The 21,275-nt window shown below is 42.5% G+C and overlaps 1 protein-coding gene across 1 annotated transcript in view; it reads right to left on the minus strand.

The window, feature by feature from the left end:
* The window catches only part of LOC144504409 (tetratricopeptide repeat protein 7A-like), a 272,644-nt gene that overhangs the window by 71,693 nt on the left and 179,676 nt on the right, over nucleotides 1-21,275 (minus strand). Inside the window, exons 18-19 of the mRNA XM_078229665.1 lie at nucleotides 18,346-18,480; nucleotides 7,659-7,861 (exon numbers count right to left, since the gene is read on the minus strand). Of these exons, the coding sequence (XP_078085791.1) occupies nucleotides 7,659-7,861; nucleotides 18,346-18,480 (338 nt within the window). The remainder of the gene's footprint in view (nucleotides 1-7,658; nucleotides 7,862-18,345; nucleotides 18,481-21,275) is intronic.

Below are 21,275 nucleotides of genomic sequence, written 5' to 3' on the forward strand. Positions count from 1 at the left end.
CGACGAGTGATCCTGTCCAAAACATTAACTTTTCTCTTATCCCAAATGCTGATGGACCTGCTGTGAATTTGTCTCATTTCTTGCTTCTCCTGCAGTTTTCAGACATTCACAGTTGATCCCCATTAAGGTACAGTTCCACGAGTGCCTACTGTCTTCAATAGTGCACCTCCTTGGCAATTTATCCAACTTTTACATTATAACTCAAAACATGTTTCATTTGAAAAATGTTATCAGTAACAAATGATAATGGCACAGGAGGCAGCTATTTGGCCCATCAAGTCCATGCCAGCTCTCTGAAGAGCAATACAGTCAGACCCATTCCCCCACTCTACCCACATAGCCCTGCAAGTTTAATTCCAAGAAGTGCTAATTCAATTTCCTTTCAAAATCATTCACACCCTCCACTTCCAGCATCCTCCTGGTCGTTACCATGCAGTGTAAAAAAGTTCTTCCTCACATTTCCCCTGCATTTCTTGCCCAAAGCCTTAAATCTGTGTTCCCAAGTCCTTACACAACCAACTCATGAGAACAGTTCTTTGCCCACGTTACCTATAATACTGAACACCATGATCAAATCTCCCTTCAATCTCCTTAGTTCCAAGGAGAATAACCCCAGCTTCTCAAACCTAACCTAGCAGATAAAATCCCCAATTACTGGAATCATACTGGGAAATGTCTTGGAGAAGGCCACAGGAACTACCAGTCGAGCCATTTAAAAGGCCTGCCTCAGTTCTCTGGGACTTATCTCAGTCGTTTTCTTAAACATTAGGCCTCTAGCCTTCACCTCTTATTACCCCCACCCACTTCAAATGCCGATAAATGCCAACTCATGACAGCCCACCCATCCTCTTTATCCTTCATTTTTCCTATGTCAACTTGTCAATTCATGCCATGCCCATTCACTACCCTTTGCCCTTACACACCCCATGCAAACTGACCCAGTATCCACCATGAGCAAACCTCAGGCGCCATGCTGAGATGGGATAAAACAAAGTTCTAAATATTGATTACTCTCAAAGCCCTCATTCAAGAAATACCATTCAATACATTTAAATCCTCTCAAGTACTTAATCCCTTATAAAAATAAACATTTGTAATCATAAACCCACAAGGACAATTAATGACCTCTGAGTTGTCAATCAAAGTTAGAACCCCTCTGTGATAATGATAGGTTGTGGAAAGCAGTCAAGGATCAATTATGCTATAATGGTAGCACTTCAGCTTATGTTAACAAGCAAACAAACAGATTATTTTTTCAAATCAGCCACAGGCAAGCAGTTTATTTCAATTGTCAATGGGCTGGGTACTTAAATAACTTGATAATTATACAGACCTCATTCAACCTCCGCAAACATTTACATGCCCACATGCTCGCGCAAATGCAAGAACTTTTCACAAAGAAAACCTAAAATCCTACTACATATTACTGAGATTAAGAACATAATAAGAACATAAGAACTAGGAGCAGGAGTAGGCCATCTCGAGCCTGCTCCGCCATTCAATAAGATCATGGCTGATCTTTTTGTGGACTCAGCTCCACTTACCTGCCCGCTCACTATAACCCTTAATTCCTTTACTGCTCAAAAATTTATCTGTCCTTGCCTTAAAAACATTCAATGAGGTAGCCTCAACTGCTTCACGGGGCAGGGAATTCCACAGATTCACAACCCTTTGTGTGAAAAGTTCTTCCTCAGTTCAGTCCTAAATCTGCTCCCCCTTATTTTGAGACCACACCCCCTAGTTCTAGTTTCACCCGCCAGTGGAAACAACTTCCCTGCTTCTATCTCATCTATTCCCCTCATAATCTTATATGTTTCTATAAGATTTTCCCTCATTCTTCTGAATTCTAATGAGTATAGCCCCAGTCTACTCAGTCTCTCCTCATAAGCCAACCCTCTCAATTCTGAATTAACCTAGTGAATCTCCTCTGCACTCCCTCCAGTGCCAGTATATCCTTTCTCAAGTAAGGAGACCAAAACTGTACACAGTACTCCAGATGTGACCTCACCAGCACCTTATATAGCTGCAACATAAGCTCGCTGTTTTTAAACTCCATCCCTCTCACAATGAAAGACAAAACTCCATTTGCCTTCTTAATTACCTGCTGCAGCTGCAAACCAACTTTTTGTGATTCATGCACAAGGACACCCAGGTCCTCTGCACAGCAGCATGCTGCAAGATTACCCTCGCTGCATCCACTGAAAACAAATAAATAAAATAATTCAAATTTAAGGTGCTGAGATCACTTGCTGCTCCCTCAACTCTTGGGAATTTGGTGTTCAGGTTCAAAAGAGCTTCATAAGCAGCACCTCAAGTTAAAAGCTAATTGAATGTTGGATTTTATGGCAAGGGGTTCAGAATATAAATATTGAGGTGTAAAGGTGCATCTATATAAAACCTTATGAAGATCTCAAGTGGAGGGGTGTGTATGCAAGTTTGGGGTCTATATTATAGGAGGAATATTGAGCTACAGGATGCTGCTTGGTATAAAGAAACACAAATGCAAAGAAAAACTTGAACAGTTTTTGAGGATCATGGGGTTAATTGATAGAAGTGTTCAAAACTACAAAACAACTGAACACAGTAGATTAAAACAGACTATTTCCTATTGTTGAGGGGTCTAGATAAATGTAAATGCAACAGATTTAGGACAGATGGAACAAGCATGTTTTCTACACAGAGGTTTGCAAAGCTGTAAAATATACTATTGGAGTTACAGATGGTAGCACAGAGCTCACAAACATTTAATAATTGGTTAGACATATAGGACCATAAGACATAGGAGCAGAAGTAGGCCATTTGGCCCATCGAGTATGCTCTGGCATTCAATGAGATCATGACTGATCTGATATGATAATCCTCAACTCCACTTTCCCACCTTATCCCCATAACCACTGATCCCCTTACTGATTAAAAATCAATCTCAGCCTTGAACATACTTAGCGACTCAGCTTCCCCAGCGGTAAAGAATTCCACAAATTTATAACCCACCGGGAGAAGAAGTTCCAACTGATCGCTGCCTTAAATGAGTGGCTCCTTCCACTAGAGATTATGCTTCTGGTCCTGGACTCTGGTCCCACGGAGGGAAGCGACAGATAGCATGGTTTTGTACGAGGGAGGTCATGTCTCACTAATTTACTTGAGTTTTTTGAGGTGGTGACAAAAATGAGAGACGAGAGAAGGGCTGTGGATGTTGTCTACATGGACTTTAATAAAGCATTCAACAAGGTCCCTCATGGCAGGCTGGTGCAAAAGATTAAATCTCACGGGATCAGGGGTGAACTAGCTAGATGGATTCAGAACTGACTTGGCCATAGAAGACAGGATAGTGGTGAAAAGGTGTTTTTCTGAATGGAGGACTGTAACTAGTAGTGTTCCACAGGGATCAGTGCTGGGACCTCTGCTGTTTGTAATATATATAAATAAATGACTTGGAAGAAAACGTAGCTGGTCTGATTAGCAAGTTTGCAGATGATACTAAGATTGGCGGAATCGTAGATAGTGATGAAGATTGTCAGAGAATACAGCAGGGTATAGATAGGCTGGAAAATTGGGAAGAGAAATGGCAGGTGGAATTTAATCTGGACAAATGCGAGGTAATGCATTTGGTAGATCCAATTCAGGTGGGAGCTATAAAATAAATGGCAGAACCATCAGGAGCATAGACACAGGTCCACAGATCCTCAAAAGTGGCAGCACAGGTGGAAAAGGTGGTGAAGAAAGCATATGGCATGCTTACCTTCATTGGCCGGGACATAGAGTATAAAAATTGGCAAATTATGTTACAGTTATATAAAACGTTGGTTAGGCCACATTTGGAATACTGTGTCCAATTCTTGTTGCCACACTACCAGAAGGACATGAAGGCTTTGGAGGGAGTACAGAAAAGGTTTACCAAGATGTTGCCTGGTATGAAGGGTATTAGCTATGAGGAGAGATTGAATAAACTGGGATTGTTTTCCCTGGAAAGACGGTGGCTGAGGGGCGACCTGATAGAAGTTTATAAAATTATGATGGGTATAGATAGGGTGAACAGTTGGAAGATTTTTCCCAGGGCAGAAATGACAATTACAAGGTGGCACAAGTTCAAGATAAGGGGGGAAAAGGTTCAGTGGAGATGTGCAGGGGAAGGTTTTTACACAGAGAGAGTGGCGGGGGCCTGGAATGCATTGCAAAGTGAGGTGGTTGTGGCAGACATGTTAGCGACATTTAAGGCTTATCTGGACAGACATATGAACAGACAAGGAATAGTGGGATATAAGCGGTTAGTCTAGATAGGTAAACGTGATTGGCGCAGGCTTGGAGGGCCAAAGGGTCTGTTCCTGTGCTGTACTGTTCTTTGTTCTTGAAACAAAGCATCTACCCTGTAAAGCACCCCGAGAATCCTATATGTCTCAATGAGGTCACCTCTCACCTTTTTAAACTTCAATGAGTAAAGGCCCAAACTGCTCAACCTCTCCTCATAAGAAAATCCCTCCATAGCCAGGATCAACCCTAATGCCCACCATCCTTTTTCTCAGATAAGGAGACCAAAACTGTTCACAGTATTCCACAAGTGGTCTAACTAATGCCTTGTATAGTTTAGCAAAACTTCCCACATTTTTATATTCCATTCTTTTTGAAATAAAGGCCAACATTCCACTTGCTTTCCCTATTACCTGCTGAACTTGCATGCTAGCTTTTTGTGATTTATGCACACGGACCACAAATCCTTCTGTGCTTCAGCTTTCTGCAGTCTTTTGCCATTTAAATAATATTCAGCTCCTTTATTCTTCCTAACAAAGTGCCTAACTTCACATTTTCCTACATTATGTTCCATCTGCCAAGTTTCTGCTCACTCTCTTAACCTGTCTATAATCCCTCTGTAGACTCTTTGTGCCATCCTTACCACTTGCCTTCCTGCCTATTTTTGTGTCAGCTGCAAACTTGGCAGTAGTACATTCGCTTCCCTCGTCCAACTCATTAATATTAATTGTGGTCCCAGCACTGATTCCTGTGACATTCTACTAGTTACAGGCTGCCATCCTGAAATGCCCCTCTTATCCCAACTCTGTCTTCTATCGGTTAGCCAATCCTGTATCCAAGCTAATATGCTACCCCAAACACCACGGACTCTTAATTATTAAATAGCCTTTTGTGCGGTACCTTTTTGAGCTTTAAGATCCTCATCAGTGTTTTCTTAAGTCCAAGGGATGCAGATTTGAAAGGATGTTGTGACAACTGATTTATCCATTCAGTCCAGATTTGGTTGAACTATACAAAAGCGCTATTATTACCTCCTTTCATCTGCTGAAGCTGTGCACTGTTCCAGAATCTTCCTGAAATACAAAGGTAACCTCTATCTTTTCCCAACTGCATGCCATCCTTTTAAATCGGACATGGCAACCACACTCCGTGGCTTCCCCGGCACCGGAGGGTGCGAACAACAGGAAACTCCGTTGACAGCAGCAGGGTCATAACATCCCGCTCATCAAAATAAAGAACCATGAATCTCACCATCCTTATTTTACTCTCCAACGTCCTTGGACATGTTGTGGCCGATTCCATCCTTCCAAAGCTCCATGTGTTACTCCCTCCAACCAGATTTCTGCCACAGTACTGAAACAGTTCTTATCAAAATCACAAATGACATCCTAAGTGATTGTGGCAACAGAACTTATCCCACTTGGCCCTTCTTTACCTGTCTGCAGACTTTGACATGGTTGAACACATTATCTTTCTCCAACGCCAGTCCAGTGTTAGTCAGCTGGTTCTAGGATTATCTCTTTGTTATCACCTGCAATGACTTTCACCCCATTTGTATACCGTTACTAAGCATTACTGGCATTAAGTTGATCTTTTTCTACACCCTAGATATGACTGTAACACTACATTCTGCAGTCTCTTGTTTCCTTCTCTATGAATAGTATGCTTTGTCCGTATAACAAGCAAGGAACAATACTTTTTACTGTATGCTAGTAGATGTGACAATAATAAATCAAATCAAATCAAGAAAACTAGTGGTGGCTTCCACCCATTGCTCATCTACATGCTGTCCCTCAGTGACATCATCTGAAAACATGCTAATTGTAAAACTGTTCATCTGGCATCCAGTACTGGATTAGGAGTAATGTTCACCAATTAAATATTCTACCTTGTATTTGTTCGATCACGCAATATACCACCGTAAAACCTGAACACAATTCAGATGAAAATCCTTTTACTGTTTGGTTGCAATTTCCTTTCAAAAAATTTGAATCATTGCTTTTTTAACCCCGCAAAGTGCCAGAAATTAAAGTGTGTTTTGAGCAGTAGAGGTGGCCCACCATTAGCCAGCGGTGGGATGTTCTGGTCCCGCTGCTGTCAATAGGGTTTCCTGTTGTTTGCACCCTCTGTCGCCAGGGAATACATGGTGGGTTACCACGTCAAAGGGGCTGGAAGATCCCACTGGGGGGGAATGGTCAGAAAGTCCCGCCCTTTGTCTTTGGTCCCTCCTCCAAACATTGATCCTTAGCTATGTATTCCATCCCTCCCCCAGCAACTGTCTGAGACTATACTAGATGTTTCATATTTGACTCCAAGATAAGCTTCGAGCCACTTAGCCATGCCAACACTAAGATTGTCTATTTCTATTCCAGTAGCATTGCCCAATTTTTCCCCCTATCAGCATTTCTGCTGCTGAAATCATCCTTCATGTGTTTGTTACCTCCAAATTCTGTTCTAATAGCTGGCCTCCCACATTCTACCCTCTGTGAACTTGAGGTCATCCAAAACTGTTTGACATATCCTGACTTATAGCCAGTCCTATCCATGCATCATCCCTTTGTTTGCTGACCTACACCAACTCACAACCAAGCAAACCTTTGGTTTTAAAATTCTTGTCGTTGGTTTCAAAAGACGGATAGCACTGGGACAACTTCACGTGAAGGAGAAAAACCAACACAGGTTAATTAGACCAGCCGCTGTTAAATGGCGATAAAGAAATTCCCCACTTCCACCCAATCCAACTGGAGGTTGGACTCATTTCCATTTTGATTACACCAAATCAAGTGATAACTTCAGCTAACATTGCAAAATGTTGCTGAATTATTAAATCTCTGGTCCTAAAACCCAAGTTGTTCAATTACAGAAATGTGTGACTTGAGAGTTAATTGGCAATCTGTTGAGTGTTATTTGATTTTCATTGACCTAAATTAGTACATTGAATATGTATCCAGTTATTATCATGCTTTGTGCTAAATAGAGTTTGTTTAGTTTTACTGCCCAGAATCTGCAGTCACAAATTCAGTACCAGGTCTATGAAGTTTATTTATCTCCAGCTGACCCATGTGGGGGGGACATGCCAATATTGTCCCCAGTGTATCATACCCTAGGGAGCAAGAAAAAAAGAATCAGACAGGATCACTACCTAGTTGGTTTGGCTGGAGATTGCATGTATGTGGATAGCAGGCAACAACAATGTTCTCCCATTGTGAAACAGCTTGCTAGTTATAGGCCTTCTGACACAGTGAAACTACAGAGTATCACCTTCAAGAATGGCCTGGGAAAAAGGAGGGCACTGTCTGTGTGTTTTGGGCAGGGGGTGGGGGGGCGGGAATGGTGTGTTGTGTTGGGAGAAGGGGGGAGAGAAGGGAATTAATTTCCAGCATCATTAAACAGTTCAATTAAAAATAACTCACCAAGTGTTCCATGATCTTTGCACTTCTTGGATTCATGGTAAGAGCCTCATCATAAAAGTGCTTGGCTCCATTCAAGTTTCCTCTCACTTCTGCCAGCCTCCCACGCATAAACAGTACATCATGCGACACAGAGAAAAGACTTGCCGCTTCTTGGATACAGAAGGAAGCTTCTTTGGTTCTTTCAAGTTCGATAAAAAGTTCAGCTAGTTTAAAAAAGTGAACAATATTGATTAATCAAATTTTTGAAAGGAAATTGTAACCAAACAGCAAAATGATTTTCATCTGAATTGTGTTCAGGTTTCTCAGTGGTGCATTGCTTAATTGAACAAATATGAGGTAGAATTTTTAAGATATTCCTTCATGAGACGTGGGTGTCACTGGCCAGGCCAGAGTTTACAGCCCATCCCTAATTGTTCTTGAGAAGGTGGTAAGCTACCTTCTTGAACCGCTGTAGTCCATCTGGTGAATAGGTACATCCACAGTGTTGTTAGAAAGGGAATGCCAGGATTTTGACTCAGCGACAGTGAAGGAATGGTGATATAGTTCCAAGTCAGGATGGTGTATGCCATGCAGGTGGTGGTGTTCCCATGCATCTGCTGCCCTTGCCTTCTTGGTGGTAGAGGTAGGGGTTTGAAAGGTGCTGTTGAAGGAGCCTTGTGAGATCCTGCAGTAAAATCTTGTTGATGGTACAAACTGCTGTGTTGATGTGGTTGTTGGAATGTTGAATATAGTGGATAGGGTGCCAATCAAGTGGGCTTCTTGCCCTGGATGGTGTCAAGCTTCTTGAGAGTTGTTTGGAGCTGCACTCAAACGGAAAAGTGGTGAGTATTCCATCACACTCCTCACTTGTGCCTTGTAGATAGTGGCCAGGCTTTGGGAAATCATGAGGTGAGCTATTCACTGCAGAATTCCCAGTCTCTGACCTATTCTTGTAGCCACAGTATTTACATGGCTGGTCCAGTGCAGTTTCTCTCAATGGTAACTCCCAGGATGTTGATAAAGAGGAATTCAGCGATGGCAATGTAATTGAATGTCAAGGGAAGATGGTTAGATTCTCTCTTGTTGGAGGTGGCCTTTGCCTAGCACTTGTGATGCAAATGTTACTTACCACTGATCAGCCCAAGACTGAATCTTGTCCAGGTCTTCCATATGGGCACAGACTGCTTCAGTATCTGAGGACTCGTGAGTGGTGCTGAACATTGCGCAATCATCAGTGAACACCCCCATTCTGACTTATGATGGAGGAAAGGCCATTGATGAAGCAGCTGAAGATGGTTGGGCCTAGGACACTACCCTGAGGGACTCATGCAGTGATGTCCTGGGACAAAGATGATTGACCTCCAACAACCACAGCTTGAGCCTCAGAGATAACAGTGCTCGAACTGAGCAGTGCTGAAATGGTGAAAGGTTCCAATTTGCTTTCTTTTCCTATTCTTTTCTTTTGCTCCCAGTTCAAGACACTAACTGTTTGCTGGGTAAAGTTCTGTGATGCACAGACACTCAACTAAAGTGGACCCAACTTTTATAAGATAATACAGGCAATCACCATGTGATCATTTTAATATGACCAACTGTCATCAGGAATATGTCCAACCCTAGTTGACAACCTTGATTGATAGCAATAGATAGATTGCTATTCAACCAGAGAGTTTGAATATTATGGAATGAATTGCATTTTCCAATCTAATAAGATTTCATTTCAAACGTTTTCTTCCTACATTAAAGAAAGTTCTTGAAACTGTTTAATTGGGTATTCTATCAATCTGACATTTTGGACGAGGTCTTGCTCATTTGTCATTCTAATGTCTTCAGCTGGAGGTGAAGTATCTGCAGTGAATTAAAGAAAATGTTGAAAAGAGCTGTCAAAGTCAATGAGAATTTTTTTGTAAATTTATATTTTTGCCCTCACTCTTCAGCTGGGAGTGTGAAGAATAGTTTGTGAACTCAGGCACAGTTTTCAATCCTAATGTTCATTATACCCAGGAGTTCAGCACTACTATGCTCTCTGTAAGTCTTGCTGGTTCATTAATGTTCCAGACAAAGTGCTTCCACCAGGAAAAGGAAGTGTTGTGATTGCAGGAAAGTAGAGAGTTCCCATTCAATGTTGTTTACCTAACTTCCCAAAAGGAGTTCAGTTGAAGGCCATTTTCTTTTCCATCATCCAGCTCCATCTCATCATCGTGGGCAGCACGGTGGCACAGTGGTTAGCACTGCTGTCTCACAGCGCCAGGGACCCAGGTTCGATTCCTGGCTTGGGTCACTGTCTGTGCGGAGTCTGCACATTCTCCCTGTGTCTTTCCTCTGGCTTCCTCCCACAGTCTGAAAGACGTACTGGTTAGGTGCATTAGCCATGCTAAATTCTCCCTCGGTGTACCCGAGCAGGCGCTGGAGTATGGCAACTAGGGATTTTCATAATAACTTCATTGCAGTGTTATGTTAGCCTACTTGTAACATGAATAAATAAACTTTAAACCATCTCAGCACTGAAGTGAGGATTTGGCAACTTTATTGGATGTCTCTTTACAGATCTGAAGCAGACGCAACACACAGCATCCTTAATTTGCATTGACAATGTACCACTCCCCCCTGCTCTGAGCAGTGAACTCATCTGTGCCTATTCTTAAAAGGCTTGTCTGAGTGACATGGCCAAGTGAATGCAAGAGAGTGCCAAACCTTGAGAGCATTTTTACCATTGGGAGTTGGACTGAGACCAATCCCAATTTTTTTCACTTTGAATCTTTAAAACCTTCAGAAAAGAAAGACCTTTATGTCCTGTCTCGACTCAATATGAAATCAGTCACAAAACCGAAGGCTACATTCTATCCCACTTTACGTGGAAGCCCTCAGTGTCATATTTTCACAGAGGTGGTTCATTTAGAAGTTACAGCATCTCATTAAAATTGATGAAGCATCAACCAAAGATATACACCTGGGCATTGATTATTATTTTTTAAAAAGCCTCTTTTTAATGTGCATCTTCATGTCCTTTCTCTCTATGTAGCACACATTAGTCATCCAACATCGTAATACAATGCACTATGTCCTTCCCTCCTGAATCAGTGATCTTTGCCAAGCACTGTACTCATTGAACAATCAGGCTGCTTACCAAATTTGGTCATCTATGGAGGCTGCAGTAATCTGCGTTTGAAAGTGCTTTTTTTCTGCACCATTTAAATTTTCCAGGATCTTGCATATTACATAGAACATTACAGCACAGTACAGGCCCTTCGACCCTCGATGTTGCGTCGACCAGTGAAACCAATCTAAAGCCCATCTAACCTATACTATTCCAATATCATCCAGATGTTTATCCAATGACCATTTAAATGCCCTTAATGTTGGCGAGTCCACGACTGCTGCAGTAAGGGCATTCCATGTCCTTACTACTCTCTGAGTGAAGAACCTACCTCTGATATCTGTCCTATATCTATCACCCCTCGATTTAAAGCCATGTCCCCTCGTGCTAGCCATCACCATCCCAGGAAAAAGGCTCTCACTATCCACCCTATCTAATCCTCTGATCATCTTGTATGCCTCTATTAAGTCACCTCTTAACCTTCTTCTCTCTAACGAAAACAACCTCAAGTCCCTCAGCCTTTCCTCATAAGACCTTCCCACCATACCAGGCAACATCCTGGTAAATCTCCTCTGCACCCTTTCCGATGCTTTCACATCCTTCCTATAATGCGGCGACCAGAACTGTAGGCAATACTCCAAGTGCGGCCGCACCACAGTTTTGTACAGCTGCAACATGACCTCATGGCTCCGAAACTCAATCCTTCTACCAATAAAAGCTAACACTCCGTACGCCTTCTTAACAACCCTATCAACCTGAGTGCCAACTTTCAGGGATCTATGCACATGGACACCGAGATCTCTCTGCTCATCCACACTACCAAGTATCTTACCATTAGTCCAGTACTCTGTAATCCTGTTACTCCTTCCAAAGTGAATCACCTCACACTTTTCCGCATTAAACTCCATTTGCCACCTCTCAGCCCAGCTCTGCAGCTTATCTATGTCCCTCTGTAACCTGCAACAACCTTCCGCACTGTCCACAACTCCACCGACTTTAGTGTCATCCGCAAATTTACTAACCCATCCTTCTGCGCCCTCATCCAGGTCATTTATAAAAATGACAAACAGCAGTGGCCCCAAAACAGATCCTTGCAGTACACCACTAGTAACTGAGCTCCAGGATGAACATTTCCCATCAACCACCACCCTCTGTCTTCTTACAGCTAGCCAATTCCTGATCCAAACCGCTAAATCACCCTCAATCCCATGCGTCCGTATTTTCTGCAATAGCTTACCGTGGGGAACCCTTATCAAACGCTTTACTGAAATCCATATACACCACATCAACTGCTTTACCCTCATCCACCTCTTTGGTCACCTTCTCAAAGAACTCAATAGGGTTTGTGAGGCACGACCTACCCTTCACAAAACTGTGTTGACTATCCCTAATCAAATTATTCCTTTCTAGATTATTATAAATCCTATCTCTTATAATCCTTTCCAAAACTTTGCCCACAACAGAAGTAAGGCTCACCGGTCTATAATTACCAGGGGTGTCTCTACTCCCCTTCTTGAACAAATAATTTGCCACTAATAGAGGTAAAAAGTCTTAACACAGGATCTGAAAAGGGCACAGGGATTTGAATTACTGCACTATCAATGATCATTTATCTGAAGTCGTCACTTAACCCTTGCCAATCCAGGCCTAGCAAACCAAACATTGTAACCACCACAATTGTTAAATCAGCTGCCTTTAACAAAGAAAATTGGAAGCAAAGGCTGCCTTTAAATGTGTCTGGATGTCAGTAATGCTGCAGATTCCCCCCCACTCCTGAATTTTCTTTCCTTTCTCTTCTAAATAAGTTGATACTTGCTGGGTACCGCTCTGTGAATGCAACCAACCCTCCCCTACTTTATTCAAGCGCTTAGCTTATCTATGTGAGCTCAGGAAGTGTGTACTAGCAGACTAGATGATGAGCAAGGAGAGCTTCACAAGCAAGGAGAATGCCAGCTTCAGCCAATATCAAAACACACAAGGCATTTTTTGATAAGGGCCACTGGATAAAGATTTGACCAATTTCATCCCTCCTTTGCTGAAAGATGGAGTTCAAGTGTAGCATTCCTTTAACCATGTAGGCTTAGATCAGTTAACGGAGTTCAAACGAGGGATTGAACCCTAGGTAATCCTTGGCTATATGGTTCAGTTATCCACTAAGCAGTGCTTTAACCTACATTTCTTTTACAGCGAATACCATGTGGCATGAAAGTGAGTGAATACTGAGCAATTACTGCACAAATTCAAAACTGGATTGGAACCTGTCTGAGGCATGTGTTGTGCACACATGCTGTTATAACGGGCACTGTATGGGTGTTACCCTGAGTTCCAATTCATCCATATTTCTTGCACCCACCTTTATTCCCTTACTTGGGTCCTGTTTTTATTTAAATTCATCTATGGGTTGGGACTTTATTCCCTGGAGCGTAGAAGATTGAGGGGAGATTTGATAGAGGTGTATAAGATTTTGATGGGTATAGATAGAGTGAATGCAAGCAGGCTTTTTCCGCTGAGGCTAGGGGAGAAAACAACCAGAGGGCATGGGTTAAGGGTGAAAGGAGAAAAGTTTAAAGGGAATATTAGGGGGGGCTTCTTCACGCAGAGAGTGGTGGGAGTGTGGAATGAGCTGCCGGATAAAGTGGTAAAGTGGGGTCACTTTTAACATTTAAGAAAAACTTGGACGGGTTCATGGATGAGAGGGGTGTGGAGGGATATGGTCCAAGTGCAGGTCAGTGGGACTAGGCATAAAATGGTTCGGCACAGACAAGAAGGGCCAAAAGGCCTGTTTCTGAGCTGTAATTTTCTATGGTTCTATGGATGTGGATGTCGCTGGTCAGGCAAGCTTTTATTGCCCATCCCTTCTTGCCCTTCAGAAGGTGGTAAGCTGTCTTCTTGAATCGCTGCACTCCCTGAGGTATAGGTCCACCCAGTAAGAAGTTTAACAACACCAGGTTAAAGTCCAACAGGCTTATTTGGGAGCAAATGCCACTAGCTTTCGGAGCGCTGCCCCTTCGTCAGTTGGAGTGGAGAAATTGAGTTTGTGTCTCTGTATGCCCTGTTTGTGAGCATTTCTCCACTCCACCTGACGAAGGGGCAGCGCTCTGAAAGCCAGTGGCATTTGCTACCAAATAAACCTGTTGGACTTTAACCTGGTGTTGTTAAACTTCTTACTGTGTTTACTCTAGCCCAGCGCTGGCATCTCCACATCATGTATATTTACACGCACAGTGCTGTTACGGAGGGAATTTCAGAATTCTGACCCAGTGACAATGAAGGAATTCCAAGTCAGGATGCTAAGTGGCTTGGAGAGGCACCTCCAGGTGGTGGCGTTCCCAGGTATCTGCTGCTCTTATCCTTCTTGATGGTAAAGCTCGCGGGTTAGGAAAATGCTGCCCAAGGAACCTTGGTGAGTTCCTGCAGTGCATCTTGTAGATGCTACACACTGCAGTCATTGTTAGTCGGTGGGTGCTGGATGAATTGAATGTTTGTGGAAGGGATAGCAATCAAGCAGGCAGCCTTGTCCTGGATGGTGTCAAGCTTCTTGAGTGTTATTGGAGTTGCACACATCCAGGAAAGTGGAGAATATTCCATTACACGCCCGATTAATGCCTTGTAGATGGTGGGCAGGCTTTAGGGGTCAGAGGTGAGTTACTCACTACAGGATTCCCAGCCTTTATCATATTCTAGTAGCCACAATATTTATATGGCCAGTCCAATTCAGTTTCTAGTCAATGGTAACTCTCAGAATGTTAATAGTGGGGGATTCAGTGATAGTGGGGGGTTCAGCAAATGCCATGGGACAATGGTTAGATCCTCTCTTGTTGGAGATGATCATTGCCTGGCACTTGTGTGGTGCCAATGTTACTTGCCACTTGTCAGTCCAAGCCTGGATATTGTCCAGGTCTTGCTGCATTTGGACACTAACTGCTTCAATATCTGAGGAGTTGCGAATGGTGCTGGAAACTATCCTGAGGAACTCCTGCAATGATGTCCTGGAGCTGAAATGATTGACCTCCAACCACCACAACCATCTTCCTTTGTGCCAGATGTGACTCCAACAAGCGGAGAGTTTTCCCCTTGATACCTATTGGTTCCAGTTTTGCCAGGGCTTTTTGATGCCATACTCGGTGAAATGCTGCTTTGATGTCAAGGGCAATCACTCTCACCTCACCTGTGACATTCTGCTCTTTTGTCTATGTTTGAACCAAGACTGTAATGAAGTCAGGAGCTGAGTGACCCTAGTGGAATCTAAACTGAGTGTCTGAGAGCAGGTTATTGCTGAGCAGATGCTGCTTGATTGCACTGTTGGTGACCTCTTCCATCACTTTGCTGATGATCGAGAGTAGACTGATGGGAAGGTAATTGCCTGGGTTGGATTTGTTCTGTTTCTTGTGTACAGGACAGATCTGGACAATTTTCCACATTGCTGGGTAGAAGCCTGTGTTGTAGCAGTACTGGAACAGTTTGGCTAGGGGCACTCATTCATTGCTCATGTCCTTGTCAACTTCTACTGAATCCCATTTCCTGGCACACTGATAACAAAATTCTTGTCTTTGTTTACAAACCTCTCAAAAGTCTGTCTGTGTAGGATATGTTAAACTTCTCCTTATATGTCCACATCTTTCCGGAAAGCATTCCTTCTGGATGTATCACAGCTTGGTATGGCTCCTGCTCTGACCAAGACTGTAAGAAACTACAAAGGGTCATGAATGAAGCTCAGTCCATCACATAAACTAGCCTCCCATCCATTGACTCCATCTACAGTTCCCACTGCCTCAGAAAAGCAGCCAGCATAATCAAGGACCCCACGCACCCCGGACTTATTCTTTCCCACCTTCTTCCATCGGGAAAAAGATATAAAAGTCTGAGATCATGTACCAACCGACTCAAGAACAGCTTCTTCTCTCCTGCCATCAGACTTTTGAATGGACCTCCCATATATTAAGCTGCTCTTTCTCTACACCCTAGCTATAACTGTAACACTACATTCTGCACCCTCTCCTTTTCTTCTCTATGAATGGTGTGCTTTGCTTGTATAGCACGTAAGAAACAATACTGTATACTAATACTTGTGACAATAATAAATCAAATCAAAATCTCCAATATATTCAGCTTATAAACTGTCTCTTTGTTGTCCATGTCTCTGAAAACATATAACACATAGATGACAGAATGTAGCATTCTTTTCCTAAGATTCAGGTTCAGTTTCTTTGATGTTTACACATCATTCATTCTGACAAAACTGGTCTTGACTTTCTCAATTCGCCACAGATCTCACCATCACATCTTCCATCGTTTGTGATAATCTTCCCAAGGTATTCTTTGCTGTATGCCCTGGAAAAGAAAATCTCTCTCCCAATTCACAGACGGTACGACTGCACTTTCAAAAATCCTATCGTCCAGCATTTGGTTCTCCATTCATTGCAATGTTTATGCAGCTACCAGTCTGCTCAATTGTGGCCTCACTTCCAGCTCTGATGCCGTGACCCCCCATTAAAAACATTAATCTCTCTCACCCTGGACGTTTCCCTGGTTTGACCCCTTCTGCTTTTTTCAAGTCCTAGGCACACAGAGGTAAGCGAATATGATGGACAACTGGTTTAGCCATTGACTGTCAGATTTGACTAGACCAGGTAAATTACTATCAGGTCCTGCTCTCTCTTGCAAAAACTGCTCAGTAATTCAGGGTCATAGTGAAATGCAAATGCTTCTTTTCCCTAGTGCAAACTACCTTCTTTGTTTTTTTTTCATGGGATGGATGTATCAATGGCTAGGTCAGCATTTTTATTGCCTATCCCTAATTGCCCTTGAGAAGGTGGTGGTGAGCTGCCTTCTTGAACCATGCGGTCCAAATGCGGTCCATTTGGTCTAGGTACACCCACAGTTCTGTCATGGACTTTGTCACTAAGCTGTCCTTGCAAACTACTGTCCCATCTCTAACTTTTCACTGCTTTCCACAAGTCCTTGAACATGCTGTTACTTTCCAAATGTGCACTCATCTACCCTGGAACAACAGTCGGGTTTACAAAGCTGCCACAGTATCATAGAAATCATAGAAACCCTACAGTGCAGAAGGAGGCCATTCGGCCCATCGAGTCTGCACTGACCACAATCCCACCCAGGCCCTACCCCCACATATTTACCCGCTAATCCCGCTAACCTACGCATCTGAGGACTCTAAGGGGCAATTTTTAACCTGGCCAATCAACCTAACCCGCACATCTTTGGACTGTGGGAGGAAACCGGAGCACCCGGAGGAAACCTACGCAGACACGAGGAGAATGTGCAAACTCCACACAGACAGTGACCCGAGCCAGGAATCGAACCCGGGACCCTGGAGCTGTGAAGCAGCAGTGCTAACCACTGTGCTACCGTGCCGGGTGTACCGTAATGGCCTTTTTGGAAGGTATTCTATGGTAAACTATCCCTCCTCATTCTTCTCAACTTGCCTGCAGCCAGTGACATAGTTGACTACATCATCCTCCTCCCATCTCCAATTGGACAGGACTGCACTTGCCATTCCTATTAAGTCACAACCAGTGTATCACTTGCAATAGCGTTTCTTCCTGCTTCTGCACTGTTATCTGTGGTGTCCACCCCGCACCCCAATGATCTATTCTTGATCCTCTCTTATTTCTCATCTACAAGCTGCCCTTTGGCAACATCATCCAAAAACACAATGCCAGTTTCCATATATCCATTAATGACACCTTGCCGTACCAATATCTCAATTTTTTTTATATTTAGAAAATTACCAACAAAGGAATCATATTTGTTATTCTACAGCTAAACAATCCTTTAACAACTGACAATCCTAATATTGATGGGTTTGTTGGGTGGGTTATTGGAAAATGACCACCTCTAACACTCACACAGGGGTTTATTTTATGAATGGTTAAGTTACAGGTTACTCTAGATTCTTTCTCCACTCTGCCCATTTTAAAATGTAGTTTGCAGGAATGAAAAAATATATATTTTCAAGAAAATGATTGCCAACCTTCAGCCCATCAGGTTCTCAGACACTCATTTTAACATCTAAACAGTTTACAGTTGAAGGCTTTCCTAACCACTAACAGTTTTTAAAGAATATAAACCAAGCCGACAAAGCTGTCAAACATCTGTAGAGGAAGAGTTCTTACTTCCCTCACTCATTAAAATTGTTCATTTTGCTAACTCTTCCACATCATCAGATATATAAATATCTGTTCACTGGAAATTTGATAAGGCAAGGAAGAACTTAGGTAATACACTTCATTGCAATTATGACTCAGAGGCAGAGAGAATGATTTACAGCGCTTTGCTTTTTATATTAATCTATGAATATGACAAGTTTTGGTTCCAAAACTGCAGTCAAGCAAATGGATCTTTTGTGCATGAATATGAAATAGCCCATATTGTTCAATTTTGTATTGGGCATTTGCAGATTGTGGAAAATAAAAGACAGACTTGCATCTGGACAATGCTTCTTATGAACTCAGGTCTTTTTAAAGCGTTTTACAGCTAATGAGGTACTATTTTGAAGTGCAGTCACTGTTGCGAATGAGAAAGCTATAATATTCAGTTAATTGTGTTACTGAACATGTTCCACAGCAACCGAAACATCTGCACACATACCTGCCTGCAGCCAAATCTGCTCCAGAATGATGGACAGCTGCTTGGGGGCATGTTTCACACTGATGCTCTGGGCGGACACATCAGACATGGCTAGCTCGATTCGGGAAGCGGCAGTTGATGGGACACGCAGAGAACCTGAGGGAGAGATAAAGAATTTTATTTTGAGTATTCCTAATTAAAGACCGACAAGTAAAGATAGATTGAAATTAGATAGTCATGAGCTTTGTGTTCAGGTGGAGGGATTTGGCCTGTCATTATGCATGCAAACCAAAAGTGTATACTGCCCACATCGCATGAGATAGACACAACTTCTGAAGAAAATCAGAATGTAAACACAGAAGAAGAAAACTATTGCCTTCAAAACTCTGGTTAGACGTCAATGTAATTTGTTGATCACTCTTGGCAAGTAGTTCATTTTAATCTTCTTTCATAGCTGGAACACCCAAGTTCATCCAATCTCCTAATAAATCAGTCAGCGGATGCTAGTGATCAGCTTCAAAATCTTTGAACTACGTTCAAAGTCTGAATCTTTCTGGTCTCCCACTGACAACACAAGACACAGTGGCCAGACCGAAGCATAACCTCTTCTGATGTTAACTCTTTATTTCTGGCTAAACAGTTTAGTATTTTATTTGCCTTATTGGTTGCTGCTTCAGTGATTGGATACATTGCATTCTGAATCTATTAAAACCCTTGAAAAAAATTAACTTCATTCTTATAGACAAAATTGGATTCTCTAGCTTCAGAAATTGTAATTGACTTAAGTTTCAGGAGCAACTTGTAAAATACCTCATATTCTAATAACACTTTACATGATTTAATTTCTAACATCCCCTTTTATGGTTGTAATATTTTCAAATTTGTGCCCTTTGATCTGGACAGAAATCTTTCATTATCTGCCTCGATAATTTTTTAAAATTCTGTTAAATCATCTCTTAATTTTTTTTTGTTCCAAAGTCAACTGCTCTAGTTTTCTCTCCCTCAATCTTACACAACCACCCAACCTTTCATGCAAGTATTGTTCTTGTGGAACTGTTTAGCACTTTTCCCATGGTTCCAATATCACTTCTATAAAGAGGTGTCCATGAGTAGCTCGAGTAGAACAGCGGGCCAGGAGACATCAGCAGGGGGCCTTTGGCGGGACTCGCGACTGCGTCTGGCCGATCACGAGTCTCCCAGGGCCTTTTTTTCACATAATTAGCATATTGAAATTTCACTTTCAATATGTTTAGTGGGCCCAAGCGGTAGTCTCTAGGCTTGCTACCGTTTCTTCCCCCCCCCCGCTGTGAGAGGTCCCCACCAGTTTACAACTGCTTCCCAACAACAGGGAATAGGCCTGCTCACCCTGGTGGGGTCAGAGGCCACTGAGGCCCCCTTCAGGAGGTTGGGGGTAAGGAGGGGGTGCCCCTTGGGCTGTGCCGTTTTCCTGTCTGTTGGGCACGGAGTTATTTTTGGGAGAATCCCAGCCCACACAGCATTTCAAATGTGGTTTTGTACAGATGAATCATCATCTCTTTGTTTTTGCATTTAATGTTCCTGCATGTCAAATGCAGAGTCCCATTTTGTTTCAATTTCCACCTGAAAATCTGTTTTTAAAGATTTGGACTCCTCGGTTTTGTAGGGATCATCTCCATTGTCTGTTCTTTCCGCCTAAAATATGCCAATTTATATCTATCGCTGGTGACCATAATTTGAATACTCTCCCATTTATTTATTCTTCCACAAACGCAAGCTCTGCTCTTCCCTTGCTCTCCTCCCCACTACCCCAGTTCTGTTAAACCAAGTAGATAATTTGGGTCTTCAAAGACACTTTAGTGTTTCAAAACTTCTGCATTCTGATGGCTACAGTTATTAGCATTAAAGTTGATGACTTGCTTTGTTCCAGTAACAATGGAAACCCACTTGTTTAAATCTGAAAAGTTGCTGTTGAATTCGCTGGTATATCTTTCACCAGGGACCTGCAGGACAGTGATGCTGATTGGATGTATAAACAGGGAGGGAGTAACTCTTCCAAAAATGTAAAAGTGCCTCACGATTATTGCTATCCGTGACCAGGTCCATTAGGTCCATTAGCAAGTCATAATAAAATGTGTATCTGACAAACAAAAATGGTTATTTTACCGTGTTCGAACAAGCCAAGACAATGTTTTAAGTAGTAGAAAAGCAGGGAAATAAACACAATTACTACATTTCTCTCTAGGTAGTGACGTAACCTACATCAATGCTGTCAATTCCAACTCTCTCTAAAATCATCACAGAGTTCAATATCTTTATGGTCCACCACTCAAGCACACTGTCCTTGCTGACTGATTGTGGCAGGGGAGTGATTACTATGAAAGTCAAAGCTCTAATTGTATAAAATTAAACCAACTTGTAACTGCGCGTATTGCTATGATCCCTGTGGTGGACCTCTAAACCAGAATAACAAATTTACTAAACGATCCCCAAACTAAGACACTATCAACAAGATTCCACTCTTAGTGGCTTTTACTTTAACATGAATCAGAACCAATGCAAATTAAACAAATGAGACAAATGACAGTTCAAATGAAAAGGTAAACATCACTTTACATAGACGTGACAACAAAGCTACATTTTACCCAACCACAAACACCTGCATCACTCGCTGCATAAACACAGCACCATGTGCAATGTCACAACATTTCCAACTCAATTGATTTGCTCTTTGGATTGCGTTCACCAGAAGGGGTATTTCATCCAAGGTTCTGGGATATAGTTAGCACTGACATGTCGCATGTTTATAAATGTTCCCTAATACGGGTCCCATCAATCCTGACGGTGCAGCTTTCCTGAGTTCCTTTACAACCAAGCAATCAACAACTACAGTCCCAACCCTGCCCCCGGCAGCCCTGACAACCACCCCCCCTCCCATCTGGATGGCCAGCCCCGATCATCCCCTTCCCTCTCTC

The sequence above is a fragment of the Mustelus asterias genome, chromosome 15 (assembly GCF_964213995.1).
Source record: "Mustelus asterias chromosome 15, sMusAst1.hap1.1, whole genome shotgun sequence".
Lineage (NCBI taxonomy): Eukaryota > Metazoa > Chordata > Chondrichthyes > Carcharhiniformes > Triakidae > Mustelus > Mustelus asterias.